This window comes from Vicia villosa, linkage group LG5 (assembly GCF_029867415.1).
Source record: "Vicia villosa cultivar HV-30 ecotype Madison, WI linkage group LG5, Vvil1.0, whole genome shotgun sequence".
In the NCBI taxonomy this organism is placed as follows: domain Eukaryota; kingdom Viridiplantae; phylum Streptophyta; class Magnoliopsida; order Fabales; family Fabaceae; genus Vicia; species Vicia villosa.
In genome coordinates this window covers 18,557,532-18,582,211 of record NC_081184.1, presented here as the reverse complement: position 1 = coordinate 18,582,211, position 24,680 = coordinate 18,557,532, and the positions used below count along the sequence as shown (strand labels likewise).

The window sequence follows — 24,680 nt, the reverse complement described above, 5'->3', positions numbered from 1 at the left end:
TATGAATGCAACAACAATACAACAAAAAACACAACACAAATCGGCTTTGGCATATGCCCACAACTTGAGTTTGCCAATTAATAGAGGCATTACAACAACATTCATCACCACCTGTAACTCATTAATTATAGCTTGATTCCCATAGACAACGACGCCATCAACGAGAACACTTAAACTTCTTCTTTCATTAACACTCACAACTGTTTAGCAGACAACAAATCAACTCCCTCCTCTTCAGGAGTGGAAAACCTCACAAACTTGTTATATTAATTAATATGAACATCGTTATATTCTAACCAGTTCATACCTAAGATCACATACAACCCACTTAACAGCAAACAAATAAAATCAACAACAAAGTCTCTATCAAAGATCGACAAAGGGCACTTTAAACACACAAGAGAAGTAGTCACCTATCTCTTACCTGGAGTATCGACGACCATTTCTCCGTTCATAGAAGACAACGTAAGACTCGATCTTTCAACACAATCAACATCAATAAAGTAATGAGTAGCACCAGTATCAATAATAGTGATTAAAAGAATACTATTAATAAAACACGTACCTCTGATAAGTCTGTCCTCATTAGCTGTTTGAGTCCCAGCCAAAGCGAACACCTTCCCACCGGCTTGTGCCTGCTTTGGTTTCTGAAACTGACTACCAATGTATCCCTCTTCACCACAGTTGAAATAAACCATCTTCTTATGTTTGCACTCAGATATTGCATGCCCGGTCTTACCACAACGAAAACCCCTATTCACCTTAACAGCACACACGGTACTCTTATGACCAGGTTTCCCATATTTGAAACAAACCACACCAACAGGAGCATCTCCCCCACTAGTTCTCTTACCATTAGCAACTTTCTGCTTACCTTTACCAGCTAGAGCATCATAAGGCTTGCCACAATTCTGTTGGTGCTTACCCCTCCTCTCATTGACAATCTTATAATGAGCATTATTATCCTCCTCATAGATCCGACAACTATCAACCAAATCCGCAAAGACACGAATCTTCTGGTATCCAACTGCCTTCTTGATGTATGAGCATAACCCATTCTCAAACTTAATGCACTTTGAAAATTCAGCAGTTACCACGCTATAGTGCGAATATAACTTAGTCAGCTTAACAAACTTTGCAGCATATTCACTAACCGACATATTTCCCTGCATCAGCTCAAGGAACTCAATTTCTCTCTTACCATGAACATCCTCAGAATAATACTTCCTACAGAACACAACCCAAGTGATATCTTCACCTGAAACTTCCAATCTCTGACGAGTCTCTAGCCACCAGTCATCAGCCTCAACTACTAGCATATGAGTTCCATATCGAACCTTCTGCGCTGGAGTGCAGTCCATCATATGGAATATTCTCTCAATCTCCTTCAACCAAGTCAACGCTCCATCAGGATCATTTGTGCCCTTGATGGTAGGTGGATTATCCCTTTGGAAAGTCGCCAAACAACGAGATCCAGAATTCTCGTCAGTGTTCGGTTGATTCTGCAAAGCCTGAGCCATAGCTTCCAAAGCAACATCAATTGCAACATCATTCCTTCCAACCATTTCAACTTATTACTACAACAAAAAAACGGTTAGAAACTAAGTAACAATACTCGATTGTTAAACAACACTACGACCCGACGACTTGGTCGAACGGACCGACCTGCTCTGATACCACTATTGTAACACCTTATTTCTACCTGACGAATATTATAACAGTCAGATTTATAAAATTCCAACTTGCAAACAGGATGCTACATTTTACTTCTAAAAACATCGACAATTATCGCATGCAAAGAGATACATAACACATTAAACTTTCGGATGAACATATAACAACTTAATTTACTCTCCAAAATAAAACAACTTTTAAATTAATATGCAATAAAATAAAAATCTTCAACTTCAAATGATATAACATCTCTATCCAACCAAAACAACTTTATAAACAACCAAGTATTTTAATAAATCAACTTAAAATGAAACAACTGAAATAACAACGATAATAAATCAAAAGTGTTCATCTCCTCGAGTGTTACGTATCAGTTCGACGACACCGGCTCGAACTAATGAAGATAGACAACCTTCATTCTGGATTACCTGCACGTTACGAACATATGGGTAACATTCAAACAGAAGGGGTGAGATATCAAAAACAATATAATCGGATGTATGATAATTACTATGCTAGAATCAGTTCATGCAAATCACCACTTCACAACTTTTAAACAACGTTTATCACAATAAAATTATCAATGTAATACAACAACTATTTTATCATCACAACAATTCAAAATGCGACTTGGAATGCGACTCGTACGATGCACATGCATGTGGTACCAACAAAGCAAAGCCCCCAACTTAATATTTTCCAATTAATAGAGGCATCAACAAGGCATAAGCCTTCAACTTACAACTTTTGCCAGTCCAGACCAACTTATAGAGCATAAGCTCTCAACTTTTATGCTATGAATGCGACAACGTATGAATGCAACAACAACACAACAACAACACAACAACAACACAATAACAAATACGCTTTGGCATATGCCCACAAATTGAATTTTACAATCAATAGAGGCACCACAACAACATTTTTCACTACCTGCAAATTCATATCAACAATAATTACATCACAACAACTTGTACAATTATCGGTTTCAACCAAAATATCACAAGCACTCTGTACAATTAATTAGGCTGTTCAACTTTTTCCGCTAATTAATTCTTCTACTAAATTATTGATATATTTTCTACATCCTTGCTGCTATTAGAAATTCCAGAGTTATTACTGCTGCTATTATTCTCTGCTAGTCTACTTCCTACTGATACCTACCACAAATATTACTCTGCTATGTTTAATTCCCAGTTACTGTTGCTAAAGTATGCTTTCCCATAATTAATATACATTAATTAATTATCACTGCCACACATTATCACTATAATGTCTTATGACATGTTGTATACTAACTACATGTTCCATGAATTACTTACTCATTGCTACTAACTACTACCTGTGCATTGCATAACAAAAGTATTTAAAAAAAAAACATGGTGGCACTCACCGCCACTAGGGGCCAGTGCCCCTATCCTCTTCTACACCAGGGGGTTAGCGCTCCCTTCCTTGTATGCACATAGGGGCAGGCACCCCTTCCTATGGTGGCAGGCGCCCCTTTCCCCCACTTTACCACTTTACATATTATTTTAATATAGTGGCACTCGCCACTATTTTTCTGTATCTCAGAAACTTACCGTTTTCATCAAAAATTCAGTTGATTCTTCCATGGGTTTTCATTCGATTAATCATGCCATCTCAGAATATCACAGGAACACTTAATTTTATTTACAGTTCACCTTAATTTCCAATTAATTCCGGTAGTCACACTAACAAATCAATTGATCCTATAGGAGTAACAGACTATTCAATAGAGTTTAACCCACAATCTCAGAGCAATAATTCATCCCAAGTAGTTCTTAGATCAACACATCATAAATTACAGTCATACAACAAATTCATCAATCCAACATAACGTAATAACTGAGATTACATAAATAGAACTAAATCCCCACATACCAATCATCATAATTCCCATTATATAGTCATAACCCGACCCTTACCTTGGATTATAGGTTTATCTATAATTCTATCAATCGAATCTAGCCTTTTGTCGTTATCTCTCAACCTTGTTTCTTTCTCTGCAACTTTCTCCCGTTCACTGCTTCTATCACTTTCTCTAATTAAACTAGTTTTTCTACTACTTAACCTAAACCTCATATTTTATTATTCTTAGTGGGCTTAACATCACACCCCCATATTACTACTTCTAGCTATTAAAATAGGCCCAATTAAAATTTCCATTATACTACTAGTATTACTACTATTAATCTATCAATTAATCAACTAATAATAATAATATAGCAACTTATACTGACAATTCACAATATCACGCAACTTCAACAAATAGTATGATAATAATTTAATTAGATAATTAATTAAATTAACGGGTGTTGCACCTAGAGTCATAGATCCATCTTTCAAATATTACCAGTCTAACGATTACCCTTACACCAATAATATTATTAAGAGAACCTCATCTAAGTCTAGCATTGTGTATCAACCTGGCCAAGCATACACAAGGAAGTTCACCATGCTACATCCTTAAAGGAAAAGAGGGGTTAGAGGATTCTAAAGGTCCTCGGAATCATATGCACCCAGGTCGAAAGCAACAATGCCATCATGACAACTCGTAACAACATTGGAACCTCCTAAAGGGCCTCAATTGAGTGGGGTGTTACGTCAACCAAATGACGCATATGCCAAGAAGGTCAATCATGACTATACAACCATCATAATAATTAAGTGCACTATCGCTACCGCGGAAATTAACAGAGTCGCCACTAACATATTTATCTTGAAAAGGAAGGGAATTCCAGCAAACCACAAAACAAAACAACGGTCTCACGACCAGAGAAAAAAGGTAAGGGAGTCGGTTACGCGAGGGTAAGGTTTTAGCAACCCACATGCCCATCGTACTCGATGGTATCCTTACTTGTGTCTAAAACTATGGGTGTGTGTGGTGGTCGTTTTCTTTACCTCCCCGTTTCACTTGGGAGGACGGCACGCTAAACCCTTCACGCGAAATTTGGAAGGAGAATGCGCCCGTGGTGGGATGAATTTTATTTCAGTTCTTCCTACGATATCACACGAACTTTCTTATTTGTCCTACGAGTAGGAAAGGGAAAAAAAGATCTCAACTAAACCCTAGGAGTTTGCTAAGTGTGGGGATTTCACCTAGACTAGAAATTCTGGAGTCCGGGGGGTCGGTTATACATAGGGAAGTGTTTAAACACCCTACATATCTGTAGTACTCTACAGGAACCTTCTCTGTGTCATTGTGATTGTGTTTGCTGCTAATGATTGGGAAAGTTTCTCCTTTGTATTAGGAGAAGGAATTGAATTGATTTTAAAAGACAGACAGACAGACAGACAGACTATTTTTGGTATTTTATTAGCTCGCTGAGATTCCTTGTGAACCTCATGCCTACATATCCCTAGTGGAAGTCAGAGCTTAATGTAGTTCGGGGAACTAACTAGGGAAATTAATTGTTTTTGGTGCCTTGCTTGAAGCTCAAGGTTGAAGCTTTGAATTAAATCTCTGTTTACAGTAAAGAGACATGAAATCATCTTTACAGAGAGGTATTTGTACTATTCTACCACAAACATTTAAAAGTGACAGAAAAGCTAAAAAAATGATGTTTCATTAAGAGGGGAGTCTACTTGGTTGATCAAGTATGACAGCCATCGTGCCTCTAAAATGAAAGAAAGATGCTCATCCAAATTAGGGAAAGTGTACAAGTCTGGGGATGTGCCAGAGCATGTCTTTCAGAGTCCTAAATGGGAGACTTTGAATGAAATTGAAATTGAAATGTTTGTTTGTTTGAATGTGGTAGAGTAGTAAAAATATCTCTCTATAGAGATAAGCTATGTCTATCTACTGTATAAAAGATTTGAATTTAGCTGGCTTGTATGAGGCCCAAGCTTGAGGCTTTTTGATTGATTAATTAATTATTATTGACTCTGGGAGATGACTCCACTGATTAATTACAGGGTATTTTTGTGTTCTGTACAAAGCCCAGAATTGAGGCTGACTCTACTTAGGGGGACTCTATTTATGTGCCTTGTACAAAGCCCAAGGTTGTGGCTAACTGTTGAGGATAATTGAATGAATGACTCTATTTTGTGTGCCTTGTATAAAGCCCAAGGTTGTGGCTGACTCTAGCTAGGGAAAACATTATTTTCTGCCTTGTACAAAGCCCAAGGTTGTGGCAGACTTTTAAATAAACTGAGTATGGATGACTCTATAGGGAAAAGATCCTAGGTGTTAGGAATCTTTGACACATGAAAGTATGGTTTATCTGTCTTGTACAAAGCCCAAGGTTGTGGCTACTGAATGATGAAGAACTCACTGGGGAGACTCTATTATCTGCCTTGTACAATGCCCAAGGTTGAGGCTGACTCTTACCAGGGGAGTTTTATTGTTTGGGTGCCTTGTATGAAGCCCAAGGTTGAGGCTAACTATTTTTGTTGGTTTTGACTCTACTGAGGAGGTTTTATTAAAAGACTGTTTTTCTTTGGAAGCTAACCCTTTCCAGGGATTTTGACTCAGCTGGTGAATTTGTCTGTTAAAAGACTGACTTTATCATGTTTTTTGGAGGCTGACCCTTTCCAGGGGTTTTGACTCTTTTTTTTGGGAAATTATCTCCTAAGAGAAATGAATCTTTATTTTTTGACATTTTTATTAATTGACTTTGGAGGCTAACCTTTCCAGGGATTTTTATTGAAAAATGAAAGAATGTGTGGAAGCTAACCCTTTCCAGGGATTTTATTAGAATGATGGATTGATTTTAATTGACTTTGGAGGCTAACCCTTTCCAGGGATTTTTATTGAAAAATGAAAGAATGTGTGGAAGCTAACCCTTTCCAGGGATTTTATTAACATGAATGGCAGAAAGATTATCTAATGGAGACTTCTTGTTTAAAGCCCAAGATGAAGGCTGACACATGCTGAGGAGAAAATAAACATAGATCCTAGACTCTGCTAAGGAAGATTGATGAAGATAAGGGTGACAGAGACTGTCCATGTCTCTCATTCCAAAAGGTGTACTCAATGCAGAATTGAGACAAACTTAGCTTGTTTAAAGTCTGGTTTAAATTGGAAGAAAACTCACCAGGGTAGGCTAAAAGGTGACTAAAGACCTGTTCCTATGTTTATAAGAAACCTGATGGGTCCTTGTATACAAGCTCAAGAGGAAGCTAGAAATGTTTTTAAGAAGCCTGTGGGTCCTTGTACAAAGCCCAAGAGGAGGCTAATCGAGGGTCCTTGTTATAGCACAAGAGAAAGCTATGTAGTTTTGAACTTATTTTGGCTCTAAGCAAATGGGTAAGAGGTTTCACCGGGAATAATTCCTCTTTGGGTGGATGTGTCCTATTATTTGGATTCTAAGGTTTTTGCCAAGATGTTTCACCGGGAATAATTCATCTTGGGGGTTTGAACTACAGATCTCTAATTAGGAAAGAGCCTTCACCGGGAAGACATTCTCAATCCTAGGCCATATTCCTATAATATATATATATATAGTTTAACTGTCTTAAGGTTTATACTCAAACGTAGTTCTAAACTAATATATGCACAGTTTATATTTGACAGTAATTTAAATAAAGACTGTAAATTGAAAGCTTGTAAAGCCTAACCTGGATGGAGTGGAGGCCATTGAAGAAGTATGTACAGAGCCTCAACAGTAATTTTTGTTGTTTTGTTGATAACAGTTGAATATATATATGATAAACAGTTAATGGTTTTTGAAAACAGAAGAAGTGAAGATGGACAAAGGTCACATAGGTATCTGAAGAGTTTCACCGGGAATAATGCCCTTCAAATACCAGAAGAATGTTTTGAAAACAGAAAGAAGATTTTGAAAATACAGTTTTGAAAACAAGCTAAGAAGAGAAGGTTTTTGGGACTTACACTCTATTAGAGGCCCAGTACTTTACAGTACTGGTGTAAAAGCAATTTGAAAAATGATTTGGAATGATGCAAGGTTTTGTTGTTTGAAAACCCTAATCATTTGATTTAATCAGAGATTGAAAAATAGTTTTGAGAATTGACAAAAGTCAACTTAATTAAAGTAAAAATAAAGATTTTTACTCAATTAAGACCTAAGCAAATAGGGTTTTATCATGGACTTTATTTACAAAATGATTAGGTTAAAACAAAGTAAAATATGTATTTAAAGTATTTAAGAAAACACCTAAAACATACTATTTTAAACCTAATAAAAATATATGAAATAAATGACATTTTTTATGATTTTTTGATTATTCATAAAATAGATATGTTAAATGACAAGTGTGTAAAAAATGAAGTGAAAATAAATTAGTTTGATAGGTTAATTAATTGTGTGAAGTTGTGAAGAAAATAAGTGTGAAAAGTGGTAAAAAAAAATAGGAATGTCTCCACCAAGGCTTGAATTCACGCCTTTATAGTCACCACACCAAAACAAAGCCAACTGAGCTACACGCTCAGTGTGACTAAAGAGGGATCCCAGTTGTTTATATGTGAAACACGCGCGTTAAAATGGAAAATAAAAACAAAAGGTCTGAGGGGGGGATCGAACCCCAGACCTTATGGCAAGAGAGAGTGGAAGCGCATGTGGCCAAGTGAGCTAAACGATGTATTCGTTTAGAACTCGCTTTCAGTTAAATATATTTTAAACTTTCCACTGAGAATTCAAAAATGGCGCGCTTCACCATCTTCGTCTTCAACCTCAAGCTCCATCAATTTGAAATTCTGAACTTCCTCAATTCTCAACCATTTGCAATGATATAAAAACCAAACTTGCTCTAAATTCACTCACGATTCTAAATATGTAACTAACATGTATTGATATTAACTACATCTAACTAATTTACCAGAAATCGTGAAGAACCCTAAAATTTCAAAATCAAATTAAATGACTATACTGAAAGATAAATGAATGATGATAGAGGGTTTTCACTCCTCTGATGATGCTGAACAAGATAGAATCGAGCTATTTCACAAAGAGTACTTAAATTAGAGAGGTGGGGTTCAGAAACTTACCTCTGAAAATGGAGGTCGTGAGGATGATGGAGAGCACCTGGGCTTGAATGAATGATCTCAATAGCTTCCCTGAGACTCAATGATGCTAATTGAATGCTTATTGTAGCCTGAATCCTTCTGAATTGTTCTATGGACCTCCCTCGATTTCAGCTTCAAGTGAACATGGAGGGTGTTGATTCTTGAGTTACAGATGAGCTGCAGCCATCTGGTTAGCTTCACTATGACCTGAGGAGTGTGTCTGGATGATTGGATCACCTCGTGAATTACTCCATGGACCTCCAACTGCAAATGCTCCAAAGTGAGAGCAACAATGGTGTTCCTCCACTTACAGAAGTGATCCAGGTGCTTGGATCACCTCAAATGACCTCCCTTGAGATGTTAGAATGTTCACTTCCCAAAGATGAGCTCTGGTTTGAAGAAATCGATTCTTCTTGCCAAAGAACTTTGAAAAACAATGAACATGAAAAGAGAAAGAGAAAGCAAGGAATATGGTTGCTTTGGTGTGTTTTTGAATGAGGAATGCCTCTGTATTTATAGGCAAATGGATGCAGATCAATTGGCTGTGGTGAGCTTGCTTAGTGTAGTGAGTTTGGTTTCTTAGCCATGAAGAAATTCAAAGAATCTCCAAAATGCAATGATGCATTTTCGGGCTAGCTTCCCCTATCCATTGATTCTATCTGATCTTAGGGGACATTTCAGATGCAAAGTGAGCTCTAATTGGTTGATGAGAAGATTCCTTGGGTGATTCATCAATTTGCCATAAATTCACAAATGTAATCATTACATAATCACATGTTCTTGTTTTTAGAATCTTCTTCAATTCTTATGGCATGGTGAAAATGAATGCATGGCATGGTTTCAGATGTGTTATGGGTCGTGTAGCATCCATAAGAGAGGTTATTTGCACAAAATTTGCAAAGTCCAAAAGTGTCCATGACCTATAATTTTACTTCATGAGGCCAACTTTGAACAAGCATAACTCTTAGCTCAAATTGAATTTGGAGAAGGTTGAACACAATTTGGAAAGCCCTAAACATCTACTTTAAATCATTAGTTTATGTCTTCTTCAGAATCATTTGGGAAATTTGTGAAAAATGAGCCCAAAGTTGGATGAAAACTAGGTTAAAACACTTAGAAAAATTTCTAAGTGTTTATGACCTAAACTTCAAAATTTCCAAAACTTCATAAATGATTGATCTTTTAAAAAAAGTTCCTTTGTAAGATGTTGTTTTATTTTGCAAGATCTACAACTTTCATGTTGGAAGTTTTTTGAGTTGTGTAGGTGAAATTTTGAGTTCTCACCATGCCTTCAAAAACCCTAATTCCCGACTTTTTGCTCCTTGATGAATTTCTTTGAATTTATTTGGTCAAATGACTTTAATATCCATATATTGATGATATTGATCTTTGAAAGTCATTTTTTTTGACCAAAAACCTTAAAAGTCAAAGGTGATCCCATACAGTTGACTTTTGCCTGACAAAGTGAATTTTTGGACTTTTGTGTAGAAACAAGATCTTATCCTCAAATGAATGATGTAAATGGATTATATTGAGGTAGTAGAGACTCTTGAATCATGTCTTGAGTTTTGGATTCATGCCCTGATTAAAAGTCAACTATCTTGGTGAATTAGGTCAAAAACCCTAATTTGTCGACCATGTGAAAATAATGACTGTAGACTTTGAATTGAAGTGTGATATCTAGTAGATCTTGTAATATGAGATATTGGAAGATGATTGATGTCTTTGAATGATCTCTTTGGGCTTTTTAGGGTTTCCCAAAGGTGATCCCTGATTTTAGTCCTTGATAGGCTCCAAACCCTAGTCTGTTGATCTGAGTAATCCTGTGCTTAGATGACTGGGTGTCTTAATCAATCATAGGTGTAATAATGAGGCTTTTGAGTCTTATGATTGTATTAGAGACTAATCCCTCTATTGATTGATCCTTTGCCTGAGTTTTCTTGTCTTTGAACACCCTCGATTGAATGTCAGGCTGCTCTGGGTACTTGCTTTGACTTGATGAAAATCCTGAAGATATGTCATCTCAGGGGGGTCAAAAATTAGGGTATGACAGTGTGTAAGAAAACTGCGCTAACCTGGACTAAAATGCATGGAAAATATAGGGAAAAGAAAGAGTTATGCTCGCACAAGCCCTACCCCGCTGCCTACGTATCCTTTTTGAGGAATCAGAGGTACCGTAGCTCGACTAACTAGTTTCTGTTTGTTTTGTGTTTTTTAGGGGAGCGAGTTACATTCACACTTCGCTGCTCGACCTTCGGAGTCTTACGCTTGGGAATGGAGCGGAAATAACAAGCTCTTAAGAAAAGAAAATCAAAGAATCTGGTTTGTGTTTTAAAGAATGCATGAGGAAGACCTAAGCTAAGGGGGGAAAGCTTGCTACCTATGTTATGATACAAAAGGTACAAGTCTAAACTAAGCAAGCAACCTATGGGGGAAAAGCGAAATGCAAACAAGAATATCACACAAACGAGCTCCGCTCGTAAAGGAAACAAAACCGCCGACACAGGCCGAGTAGTAGAAAAGCGGTCCCGCCATAGCCAAGGGGAGCGAATCACCCGAGTCAACCAAGCATTAGACCTCGCGAAAATGATCAGGCCATAGACAAGAGGAGCGGGTCCCTCTCAAAAACCAAGCCGTCACGGATCTGGAAGGAAAACGGTGCGTGCGTACACCGAGCGTCAACGTCGGTCAACGTGAGCTATAGAAAATGCGGGGGTCCGATTGCATGAACCCTTTACCTGACATACTCGATAACAAGATCTTGTGCTAGCTCAGAAGCGAGCCACGCGTAGCATGCGCATACTGAACGGACTCGATGAGACTGGGCAGGGGTTGATTGTTAACCCTTTCCGTATGCCTTCCACGAGGACTTAACGGAGTTCCATTTAGGTCTTATTACACCGTGACTCCTTGCCGCAAAGCACAAATGTAAACACACCAAAAAAAACAGAGCCTCTTTCGAGGGCTTGGCCAGATGAATGCCTAAGTCCTACTTCTCATGTTATAGGATGATGCGAAAAAGCGATAAAGTGCAAGAAAAGATAAAATGAAACGGGATCAATACCAAACGGATTATGATCCGTAAACCGCAGCAAAGTGGGAAAGAAAACTAAGGATCCCGCGAGCGAGCTAGCAAAGACAAGAGCAAATAGTCAGCACACCGATTAACCGCATAAGCAACAAGGATGGACGACGTGAAAATAAATCATGCATCGACGTGTGCATCGAGCACAATCACAATACACCTGCAAGAGGAACAAGCAATCCAAGCAAACAGGTATAAAGTAAAAGAGATGTGTCTCTGAGATGAGAACATGAGATGAGAGAATGAGATTGTGTTCCGTAAATAAAGCGGAACACTCAAGCAGTGAATGTTGATCGATGACTATCCAAAAGCCTTGCACACTAGCACACAAGTTAGAGATAACAAACATCGCAATCGGAATTGCGTTATTGCTATAAACCAAAAAGAAATGGACAAGTAATATAAGCATGAAATGGACGATGAAACGTCAAAGAGAAAATAAACATGAATGATCTATAAATTAATGAAAACCAAGCATCTAGCTAGATAGTACATTTCACAAGCTTTCCAACGATATAAAGAACATGCAAATCGGAGTTACGAGTAAAAAGATATGAAAGATTGAAGTTAGGAAGTAAAACAAGCAAAAAACACAGCTATGCGTCGACCTGCACGAAGCATGCGTCGACCTAAACAGGGCATGCGTCGACCTACAGGGTCGGCGTGCGCAAACCCGAGACAGGCAAGAAATTCTATGCGTCGACCTGCAGAAAGCATGCGTCGACCTACAAGAAACTATGCGTCGACCTGCATAAAGCATGCGTCGATCTGCAGGTTCAGCGTGCACATTCCAGAGGGTCACACGAAGGCAATAGGTCGACCTACAAGGGCCACAGGTCGACCTACTTAGGCAAAAATAACAAAAAAACCCAAAATCTCGCACGAGCAATCGGAATACAAACCACCACAAACGCCCGTCATGCGAGCAATGATAAAACATGCATTTAAGGGCCAAAATCCTTCATTTTATACAACATATGAGATTCAATTCATGCATGAAAATAAAACCAAAAGATATGCCAACAATCGACGCGTCGGTGTCGCACCAAGAGCATGAATTAGTAATTATGAGCATCGAAAGCAAGATCAAACATTCACGATTAACCATGACTTCACATATCAATGAGTGCACAATTTAAACACCTTATTAACGAGACGACATGCGACATGCTACAAGACATGAGCAAGTATGGTGCAAGTGATAAAGAGAGATTTCAACCGATTCCAAATTTGATTATTATCAACAAGTAACAACAATTAAGGCTCAATAACCACAAGGCTCTGTGAATTCTCACTCAAATATCTCAACTAAGCATTTCAACAAACACTTATCATGCAAGAATTAGAGCATAGGCATTATGAACACAACCTCAAGATTAACTCAACACCGAAACTCAAATTTATTCAATTAAGCATAATCATCATGTCTCATCAATCAACAACTCATTATCTCATGCTAAAACTCAAAATTAAGCACAAACTCTTCACACACTCAAATGATCAAACACTTAGCATGCAATTTCTTGTATCATAAGCAACATGAATGTAGCATCAACAACAATTCACCGGTAAATCTCGAATTCAATCAAATAATCAAGATTAACATGAATCATTCAATCAACAAGCAATTATCATCATCAACTATCATAGATCCATCATCCACAATCAAAAATCATCATGATCAATGTCGAATTAAGCAACAAAATCAATGATCTACCAAGGTTTAGAGTGAATTTACCGGATCAAACGAAGAGAATATGATCAGATGAACACAAATGCGAATACGACGCGAACACGAACGAAATCCGAGAGAGGTGAGGGAGAGAGTGGGGCGCAAGCCTTGGAGAGAGGGAATAGATCCGATTTTGATGATCAACAAGGAAGGAAACTCTTGATTCTTGCTTTGATCTTCATTTGTTCTTGAGATTTGATCTTGAATTGATGAAGATTGATGAAGGTTTGTGAGTTTTTGTGGTTTTGATCCAAGAAAATTGAGAGAGAAGAGAAAGTGTTTTTGATCTTTTGGGTGAAATTGAAGTTATGAGAGAAAATAGAGGGAAAATGTTTATATAGTGTGAGTGGTGAAATGTCCAAAACGCCCTTAATTATCTTTTTTTTGGCTCGTTTTCGAGGAAACGGGAATCAGTGCGAAGTTTGAAAGCGAGACCAACGTCAACTCGAAGATGACTAAATTTGTGGATCGTATCCGCGAGAATCTTCTCAATCCGATAGACGACGAAGAAATTATGCGCGTTTGAATGACGGGAAACGCCTATTCATCTGGCGCGACCGTGCAAAATTTTGTGCGCACCGCTCAAAGAACTCGATAAAACTCCATTTTCGGCTCGAAATCTGAACAAGCATGTGTGACGAAGAATCGAAGCTAACAAAATTTCCGAGAGAATCCCGCCGGATAGGACTTCGTACGATAAAAATCGAAGAAGTTATGAATTTTCAAACTTGTCGCGACATACCCGAAAACACATTTTTCAATGAAAAAACAAGTCGTTCCTCAAAATGCTGGGCATTTTCGGTACATAATTGGTCGACGGCCCAAACATATGAAATCTTCGAGCGAATCCGACAAGCGGATCATGAGATATGAATTTTCTAAGGTCCGAAAACCTACATTCAACACCATTTTTCATCGTGAAAGCTCAAGTAATTTGCAAAATCAACCACCTTCCTCATAGAAATGGTTTCCGAGTCAAACACGAAATTTGTAGATAACGTCGAAACAGTTGGAGACACGCTGGAACTCAGCTCATATCACCTTCCAAATAAGCCTTGTGAATTTTCTCGTATTTCCACTGTATAAACCACATTTCACACCATATCTCCTTAAAACCATGAAAACTCTTTATTATTTTTCTTCCCTTTTTGAACGACGAAATAAACGTCTTGGATAACTTATAGCTCAAATAAAGAGGACAAATTTTAGGGTGCAACATGCACTCAAGTCCGAGTAGAGGACTTATTCCTCACCACAAAGAGATCACCAAGCACCCACAAGCAAAAGAAAACAAACAAAAAAAAGTAGTAACATTAACTCAAATAAATAAAGTTAGGCCTAACCCACTTGGGATAACAAGAATGTTTCCCCAACAGAGTCGCTAGTTTGTCGTGGCAGGAAATTTGAGATTAAGCTATTGGTTAACTTAACTCAAAGTAAAAGTAAGAGTTGCCACCAAAATTTATTGTTTCCAAAGAAATGGAAAATATTGATAAAACTCTAAAATCTACGAATAAGAGAAATTTGGATACGAGGGTTGGTTATGCATGAGGAAGGTATTAGCACCCGTCAAATCTATGGCACTCCATAGGAACCTCTTTAAAAATTTATGTTTATGTTAGGGGGTTATTTTTAAAATATTTAATATAAAAAAAGGGAGAAGATATGCTATCATATTTAGGTGATTTCTCGACGATCAATGCTTTAATTCTTCAATTTTTTACTTGCTACAGTGCTCTATTTCGTTCTTGAGCTCTAAAGATATGTTAAACCCTTCAAAATGTAACAAGACCTCTTTCTATAGAGGTGGAAAAATAGAAGAGCGCGCGTCGCGCACCTTCAGTAAATGCACAAACCTTCCTAGAACGTGCGCCGCACGTTCGGGATTGCCTAAAATCCTTGAAAACTCCTAGACTGCGCTGCAAGAGCGGGTCGCGCGCCTGAAGCATGAAGAAACTTTCTTTTTCTTCTTGAAATCCCTTTCCACTATCCATGCTCCAAGCTAAAAGGCACAACCTACAATAAAATTACCTAAAAATAGATTAAAATGATCTATAAGCTCGATTAATTAAACCACAAATATGTAAGTCAAAACAAAGGGGAACAAATAAGAAAACGCGATAAAACGGGTCGAAAGGTACCAAAATTTATACTACATATTAATGTAATTTGGTACCTAATGACGAGTAGAGGATAAGGCATATTTTAGCTTTCGAATCGTTCAGTTTGTCTTCAATCTTAGAAGGGAGTGTTGAAGATATTTGAGACCTTAGGGAAATATATCTCTTTTTTCGGCTTGCTTTTCTTTTTGAACCTAAAAATAATAAATAATACAAAATAGTTAGTGACAATTATGTGAGAAAATTGATGTACCAATAATAATGTTTAATATATGTTCGATGCATCACCCTCTTTTATAGTTTCTCTTCTTCCTAGATACAATAGGCACTGGGAAAAAGCAAGTCAACACTCCTAACTTCAAGATTGCCTTCATCCTTAGCCTCGATTTCAACATTATTATCTTCATCGTAAACCTTATCCAAAGATAATTTCTTGTCCTCAGGCATTAGAGGACAAAATTTAATTTTTTGTTCCAAAATTTTCACCTTGTCCTCGATTTCACGAGGACAAAAAATATTTTTCAATTTGAGGATTATATCCTTTGACCTTGATGACTAGAGAACAACAAATACTTTCAACTTTCGAATTGTTCACTTTATCTTCAATCTTAGGAGAAAATTTTGAAGAGTTTAGAGAACTGGAGCCATATCTTTCTCTTTTCCAGTGTGTTTTTCTTTTTGAACCTAAAAAATAGAAAACAATGATTAATAATAGATCAAAATCATGTAAAAGAATTGGAGCAATCTTAATACTAAATTTAAGTTTGATGCATCACCCTCTTTTTATATTTTCTCTTCATTCTAGTTACAAAGGCATTAGAAAGAAGTAAATCACCACTCATAACTTTAGGATTGTTTTCATCCTTTGCCTGGATTTCAACCTTATTATCTTCACCATCAACCTCATGGTCCTAACAATTATTAGAAGTAAAATTTGGATCTTATATATAAAATTATAGGTAAAAATGTTTAAAATATAATTTTTATATAATACAACAAAAAAAATTACAAATTATAATTTAATTCACAATATTTCTCTTTCTTTTCCTTGATTCCAACTTAGCATATCTTTCAGGAAGTAAGCGATCCACAATCTCCGTAACTGATCATAATTTTATACCACTGATGATAATGTCAAGAATATAGTACTTTAAAAAACAAAATTTAAACAAATTAAATCATTAGTATTGTATTCATAAACAATTATGTAATATTTTTAAGATAACTGTATAATAAAAATATTCAAATCTAACAAAAATGAAGAAAATAATATTTTTACCGTATCGCATATTCTTGAATTCCTTTTTCGACATTGTACTTTCCAATGTTTAATATTGGACAACATATTATCCATAGAAGGGAAATATGTAATGTGGAAATCTATTTGAAATGAAAAAAAAAAAATTTCTTGTCCATCACTGTTGTTGTCAATCACTTTCCGTGTCAAGTCGATTCCTATCAAACAACATCATCATTTTCAATAATAAAACAAAAACAAAATATTTTGGTAACTCAATTGTATTCATAAATAATTTTGAAAAATATTTTTTGATAAATCAATTGTATTCATAAATAATTTTGAATGAATTAAATAGTTAAACTTTAAATAATTATTGGACAAAAAATGAAATGATTTTCAACTATGCCTATTGTGTATAGAACAAAAATATATATTATAATTTAGTACCTATTTTCTATTTTTTCTTTTTTATTCAACTTTTTTACACAATACTAAAGTGATATGTTTATGAAAATAATTATTTGATATAAGAATAAGTACCTCAGTCAGTGTAATTTTCGCATTTGTTCTAATCATCTCACAACACCTAGATCTAAAATCTTGTAATTAATTAAAAGAAATTATATTGACTAACACTGACATTGATGTTATCTATAAGGAGGTAAGCCAATTTTCGTCCATAACCAACATTTGCTTCATTGTTACTCATTCTTTGAAATGAAATAGAATAAAAGTAGCGATAACTCCTTTTGGATTCTCGGTAATGGTAATTCAATTAATTTTTGGTTTGACTCTTGGTGTGGCACCCTTTTGTGTCTAAAGATGGGAGACACCAATTTAGTTGAAGATCTTCTTGTTAGTAATTTTATTCTTGCTCAAAATTGGAGTTTTTCGGATAGCAGTCCTCCTATTCTAGACTCCTTAAAAGTCAGGATTTGTAATTGTCACATGCCCTTTGATCTTATACCATACAAGCTGATTTATAAACATTCTTATCCGAGTGATCTAAAGTCCTTGCTCATTCAAAATCCTTTATGTTTTGGTGGTTATTATTAGACAAGATTCTAACTTTTTTTGTGTAAGCAAGATATTATATAATAGAGAACTAAGGGTTCTCTAACCTGATTACATGAAGACGGGTAACAACCCGGAACAAAAAGAAAAATTACACTTCCAAACAAGAAGCTTAATGCTCCAAACAATGTCCTTAACGTTCCAACCCTCCTCCCGGAAGCACACTCCATTCCTTGTAATCCAAAGAGTCCAAGTTGTAGCCAACCAAACAACATCTACCTTGCTATCTTTTAACTTTTGTGTACAAAAGAACATATGCCAATCCATAAAATTAGACAAGCACTCATCCTCCAAATAACCCACTTTACCTACCCAAAGAGCTACTTCTCTCCAAATAATCTTCACCACTAAACAACCAAAAAAGGAATGGTTTTTATTCTCTACATCCACTCCACAAAAAATGCGCTTTAAATTATCTACGGGAATAGGAATACCTCTCATGACCAAAATATTCTTGGTTGGAAGTCTATCAAGGAGGAGTCTCCAACCGAAAGCCTTGATTTTGAAAGGCACCTCCACTTTCCAAACGAGCTGAAAAGCATCATCAAATTTGTTAGGTGGTCCATGCGGAATAAACTCGTTACCGTAGAAGGTGTAACTTGAAGCCACCAAAAAATCCCAACCGTTTTTTACTCACCCAAGAAACCGAGTCCTTTCCCTCCTTGAAACCACCATAGGCACCGAACAAGAGACTAAAGGAAAGGAAGTGACGCCTAGCTTCGGTTTCACCCATAACCGACGCGGGTAATCCAAAATCTCCCCACCTCCAAACCCCCTCCGACCAACCACCCATTGCTGCCACCGACACCCCCTTTAAACAAGAAAACATATACAAATCCGGAAACGTATCCTTCAAAATAACTCCATCCAACCACTTTGCTTCCCAAAAAGGTGCATTGAAGCCATTATGAACGTCAAAGAAAACAACACTCCTTAATAGGATCTTTGTACGAACAACGACCAATCTTAACTATATCCCTCCACCAAGAAGAAAAAGAAGAAGAAGAGATTTTGTTGCCACGTCCACCATGTAAATAAAAGAATATAAATCACCGTACCTTGCTTTCAAGACGTTGAACCAAAGCGACTCGTGACCTTGAAGGATCCTCCACCTCCACTTGCAAAGAAGTGCTAAGTTAAACGCCGAAATACAACATCTATAACCGCTTCGAAGAATTTGCTCCTCATTTGTTTTTTTATTTGTCTATATGTTTCCAAACTCTTGTGTTGGGTGACCTCTATTTTGAACATTCACACATGCATTCTCAGTTGGGATGATGTCTGGAATATCTGCAACAAAGTCTGACCCGCTAAATGTAGTTTGGTCATTAACGTTGCTATTATTCATCTTTTCAATGTCGTATGGATAGGTAGAAATAGTGCTGGATTCAAATAAGGGTTCCTTCTTGTTTCTTATTCTATCACCTTCATTTTGGCTTCATGTTCCTTAGTTGGAAATGATGTAAAGGTTTCTTCACATGCAAACGTTCAAGATTTTGTTGTGCTGAAATCTTTCAAAGTTAAGCATTCGATCTCCAAAAGCCCATGGGATTTTTGAGGTGATTTGGCAGACGCATCTTCATAGTTGAGTTAAAATCAAGTGTGATGGCGCGTCTGTAAATAATTCGGAGCTCTCTACTTGTGACAATATCTTCATAGATCACAATGGTTGTTTTCTTGGAGGTTTTTTGAATTTTTTGGATGTCTTTAACTCTTTCATTGTTGAACTCTTAAATACTATGTAAGCAATAGAGTTTCCTAATGATAAGGGTTGACACAATATTTGGTTGAAAACCGACTCTATTATAGTGGTACAAGCCTTCAAGCCTCTTTTTAAAGCCCCTTGACGAATTCACATAAGATGAATTAACTATGTTAATATCACTTTACAAATGTCTTGTGTTGTCTCTAACATTTATAGATAACAGAATAGTTATGCAGACTCTCTTACTAATTTAAGTCTCACTGTTACAGATTTAATTCAATTTAACTCGCTACCTTTAATTTTGCGGATATATTTTGTCAAAAATTTGTTAGGTTTGCCTTTTTATTAAATTCTTTTCTCATTGAGAGAATTTTGATATAATCCCATCTTTCTTTTTGTCTCCTTTTTCCTTTTTAAATATTCAACCTTTTATTTTATTTTTTTAAAATTTGTCCAAAAAAGTTGTGTAGGAACCTGTAAACTCGGTTTTTTGAGGCGAACTGACTCCTTGCTCTCTTTTTTTTTAATTTTTTTTATTATTGCAAGAGTCGCCACCGACTTTTATTTTATCCAATTATATTAAGAAAGGCATAAAAGAACAGAAAAAGACCTTTTGACAGATTTTGGGTTCGGGGGGTTGGTTATACAAAGGGAAGGTTTTAAGCACCCTTTGTATCCATGGTTATCCATGGGCTCTTAATTGCTTAGCTCACTTTTTTAAATGCTTTGTTGATTTGAAAATAGAAGAAGTGAAGATGGACAATAGGTCACATAGGTCTCTGAAGAGTCTCACTGGGAATAATGCCCTTCAAATACCAGATAAAAGTTTTGAAAATAGATGAGAAGTTTTGAAAATACGTTGTTTGAAAATGAAAGTGTTTGAGCAAGCAATTAGGAGTTATCTACTCTCAATTTATAAGACCTTTCCTATGCATTTAATACTTTTCTTAAATGATGGTATGATTAAAAAAAATAAGAGGGAAAACCATAGAGGTGCAAGTGTGCAAAGTGCTTTTTTTTTAAAGTTTTATCTTGATTATTAATGTTTTAGCCTAAAGGTAAAAATATGGTTGTCGCACGCTCGCGAAAAATGAACAGAGTCGCCACCAATATATTTATCCCATAAGGGAAAGGAATATCAGAAAACCTACAAAGGAACAGGGTCTTGCGACCAGAGAATCTAGGTGCGGGAGTCGGTTACGCGAGGGGAAGGTATTAGCACCCCTCACGCCCATCGTACTCGATGGTATCCACCTATGTTTGTTTCTATCTAAAGGGTGTGTACTATGTCTATGTCTATATGCGAAATGAATGCAAAATGTAGGGAAAAGAAAGAATTGTACTCGCACGGGCCCTACCCCGCTGCCTACGTATCCTTTTCAGGAATCAGAGTTACCGTAGCTCGGCTCACGATTTTCTGTTTGTTTTTGTGTTTTTTAGTTGGGCGGAGTTAACGCTCGCGCTCTTGCATAAGGGGACAGCCTAGGATGCAATGGAGCGGAGATAACAATTCCCTTAAGAAAAGAAGAAAAAGAGAGATTGGTTTGTGTCTTTTAGGGTGATTCCATGATGACGAGAACCCACTACAAGGTCTCGCGTCACTTCCTCACTTTTGTTAAATCTGACCATTTATTAGGGTTTTTTGAAGTATTTTTGGTTGGTGATTTTTAAGGGAATTTATTTGTGACTTAGATCATACCAAAAGAGTTTTGTTTGTTTTTTGAATATTTAGAGAATGCACATCGAGGTCTACACCACAATCGATTCTCTAAATGACGGATAAGAAATACATCGAAATCTACATTCCAATCATTTCTTTTCCGTTTAGTAGAAAAGAACGTACATCGGGGCCTACACCCCAATCATTTCTTTTCTACTACGTGGGGAAGAACGTACATCGGGGCCTACGCCCCAATCATTTCTTTCCCATCATATATCAGAAGTGTCACAGTATGATCTTTGTCAGGTTTTTTATTAGGTATTTTAGAGTTGAAAGAGGAAAAAGAAATGAAATGGGGGAACTAGGTCTAACATCCTATTCTATGTTATTCTAATTCCTAATCATGTACAAAAGGGATCTAAAATGATACTCATGATATAGGCCTAAGATAAGGCCACAACCAATGTAAACACAAACATACAAAATTAACACAAAAGCATATAAGAAACAAATCAGAATTAAGTGCAAAAAATAACAACAAAAAACTACTATTTTTATGAGTTTTATGAGAAAATTCTAAGACTAAAGTTAATCCAAAAAGTGGCCTAAAAAACTACTAGTTATTGATTTTATGTGTCAACAATTCCTCGAAAATTCAAACAAAATGGTGATTATTATTGTTTTAGAACCTAAGAATAATGGGAAAAAAAACTAGAGGAGAAAGAGGCCTAATTCTAATTAAAACTATGTGAATCAGGGGGGTGTGGATTGAAAATGTTAGTATGGCCAAAGATACAGGCGCAAGGCCCAGGCTTAAGGCCCACAGATTTTTTGTTATGTTGTTCTTGCATTCAGCCAAGAGAAATAGAGGTGATGTGGGCCTTAGGGAGGTGCGCTCAGCATTTCATGGCCCAGATGATCTTTCTATTGATCCATTTTTTATTATCATGATTTTATTGCTATTTTTTTTTAAAAAGGAAAAATCAAAGGAAAAAGAAAATGAAAACGGTGCGTTTTAGGGTTAAGACTAAACCGTATGACTCCTCAACTCCCTCAGACTTCGTTCTCTCGTTCTTATCTCTCATTCTCTTCCCGACGCGATTCCCGGCGAACCTCTCCGCCGTGGACCGCCGTTCCCACTCTCTTAATCATCAAAATTCGGCCATTAAATTCACCTTATTCCTAATCCTAAACACAGATATGAGCCTAAATCTGAAAGATCCTTACTCAGGCAACGGGATTGGAAGCTACATCGGAAACCCTAAGTATTGGGGATTTCGTCATTCAAACGCGATTACGAGATTAAAGCACTTGGAGCCCTAATTGGATCATAGAAGCACGAATACGAGTTTGAAAGCGTTTAGAAAGAACCTGTTCAGGCGGCTTGAGTTTCCGATGCGGTGGCGGAGATTCTCGGCGGTGCTCAAAGGGAAAAGAAAATGTCAGAGGCTCTTGATTCCAGGTAAAAGTCTTACTCTCCCTTTCCGATGATGTCTGTATAGTCTTCTTCTTCTACCACTTCTTCTCTATTTCTTCTTTTTCTTTGAATTTCCTGTTTTCAAGTTTTCTCTTCTTCTTCTCTCTCTGTGAATCGTTATTGTTGTGGTTGAGTGATTGAGAGCTGAGAGATGGTGGAGTGGAATGCGTGATGGAGGTTTAGCTCACTGCTTAGAGCTTCAGATATTGAAGCTCTAAGAGTTGTTGTTCTGAGCGTATGGTGATGGCGAGGGTTGGCAGAGAAGTGAATTGAGAGATGAAGATGGTGAGATGATGATGATGATGATGATGCGAGGAAGATGGTGGTCCGAGAGAGAGGGTGCAGAGTGAATGGTGGTGGAGAAGAAATGGCTTCAGAAGCTTCAATTGTGGAGGGAGATTTGAGTTTATAGTTAGAGGTGGAGGATGTTAGTTACAGATTGAGAGTGATTGAGGGCCCTAGGATCTGAGCTTTCTGTTATGAATTGGAGGGTGGAGATTGAGGTTTTGAGAGTTAGTTATTGATTTCTGTTACTGGTTTTTGGTAGTTAGTTAGGAGGTTAGCAACTTGTTAGAAGTTAGTTACAAGATGTTGGAGTTAGTTAGTGTGAATAGGTTTTCTGTTATTGGTAGTTTAGGTTAGTTAAGTTATTGTTTAGGTAGTTAGAGGTTCGGTAATGACAGTTAGGAATTATTAGTTAGTGAGGACTCACTTAGTTCTAGGCTCAACTCAGTTAGTTATGTGTGGAGGACCTGGTTAGTTATGATTATGCTGCAATGTCAAATGAACCCTTTTTTATGTCAAGTTAATTTCCTGATTTTCTGCGATGAGCTGGAAGTGAGTGGCTCTTTATTCTGCAGGCTTATAGGTTCATGGTGCTGATATTTCGAGGAAGATTGATTGGCTTCTATGAAAGCGGCTATGGTATGAAGATTTCGCATCCGAACCGGTACGTTAACTCACTTGAATTCTGCCACCGGTCGATTATGCACCTTATGATTGACCTGAGTGGTTGGAAACAAGTTAATAAAGGCTGAAATCGTTAGGAATCAAAATCGGTTTGAAGTTTAGGTTATGATTAGTAGCAGTAAGAACAATTAAGTCCCAGGTTCAGATAAAAATAAGATTTGCTTTTTTTCTGAAATGGTGGAAAGAGCAGTTATTAGTAGTAGGTTAGTTTGAGGCATGGACCGGTTTGGTTTATTTTTGTATTATGCCGGCTGCGAGGTTTTTGTATGTCATGGTTTTGACAGTTTTTTGGAAATGGTTTGGTTTTGTAGTGTACTCAACTGTTAGTGTGGATTTGTTTTGAACTTGGTGTTTAAGTATGCTTGCATCGACTTAACGGTTTACGTTTTGGCTCTGTGATGACAGGTTTAGGACTGTTGCTGAACTAACTGGATGGGCTTTGAATGGTGTAAACTGAATGCGGTTTGGGATTGGTTGTAACTGAATTTATGTATAGCTTTTGGTGGTGTTAATTGATTCAGTTTTCCTGATTTTCTGTTAACAGGTTCAGTTTAGGCTTAGTGATAGTAGGTTATGTTAGAATGCGAACTTGTTAATTGCGTAACCACTGATAGGAATAAGTTTGAGTCTCTGATTTTCTCTCCTTTTTTGTACCGAATTGATGCATGGCGTTATGTGAACTTTTTTCTATTTGTGTGGATGGTTTTGAATTGTATGGAGCTGTTATGTATGGAGATTGGAGTCAGTTCTGGCAGGTTATTTTGTAGCAGGTCAGTGAAGGTTCTTTTTGTGTGAGTAGATATTTTTTGGTTTAGCGTGGATGAGGAATTAAGCACCTGGTATTGATATTGTTTTTGTTTTGATGCAGGGACTGTTTTTTTTGACTGGAAGTGATTATGTAGGTCTGAATGCAGGGCTTTATTTTGGTATTGGTTGCTGTAAGGTGCAGACACGAGGTA

General features: G+C 36.9%; 1 protein-coding gene across 1 annotated transcript; it reads right to left on the bottom strand.

The window, feature by feature from the left end:
• Positions 1–266: 266 nt before the first annotated feature.
• LOC131604317 (uncharacterized) lies at positions 267–1,565 on the bottom strand. Its single transcript, XM_058876765.1, has 2 exons — positions 425–1,565; positions 267–307 (listed from the first exon to the last, which is right to left on the bottom strand). The coding sequence occupies exons 1-2, from the start codon at positions 1,563–1,565 to the stop codon at positions 267–269; spliced, it is 1,182 nt and encodes a 393-aa protein (XP_058732748.1).
• Positions 1,566–24,680: the final 23,115 nt, after the last annotated feature.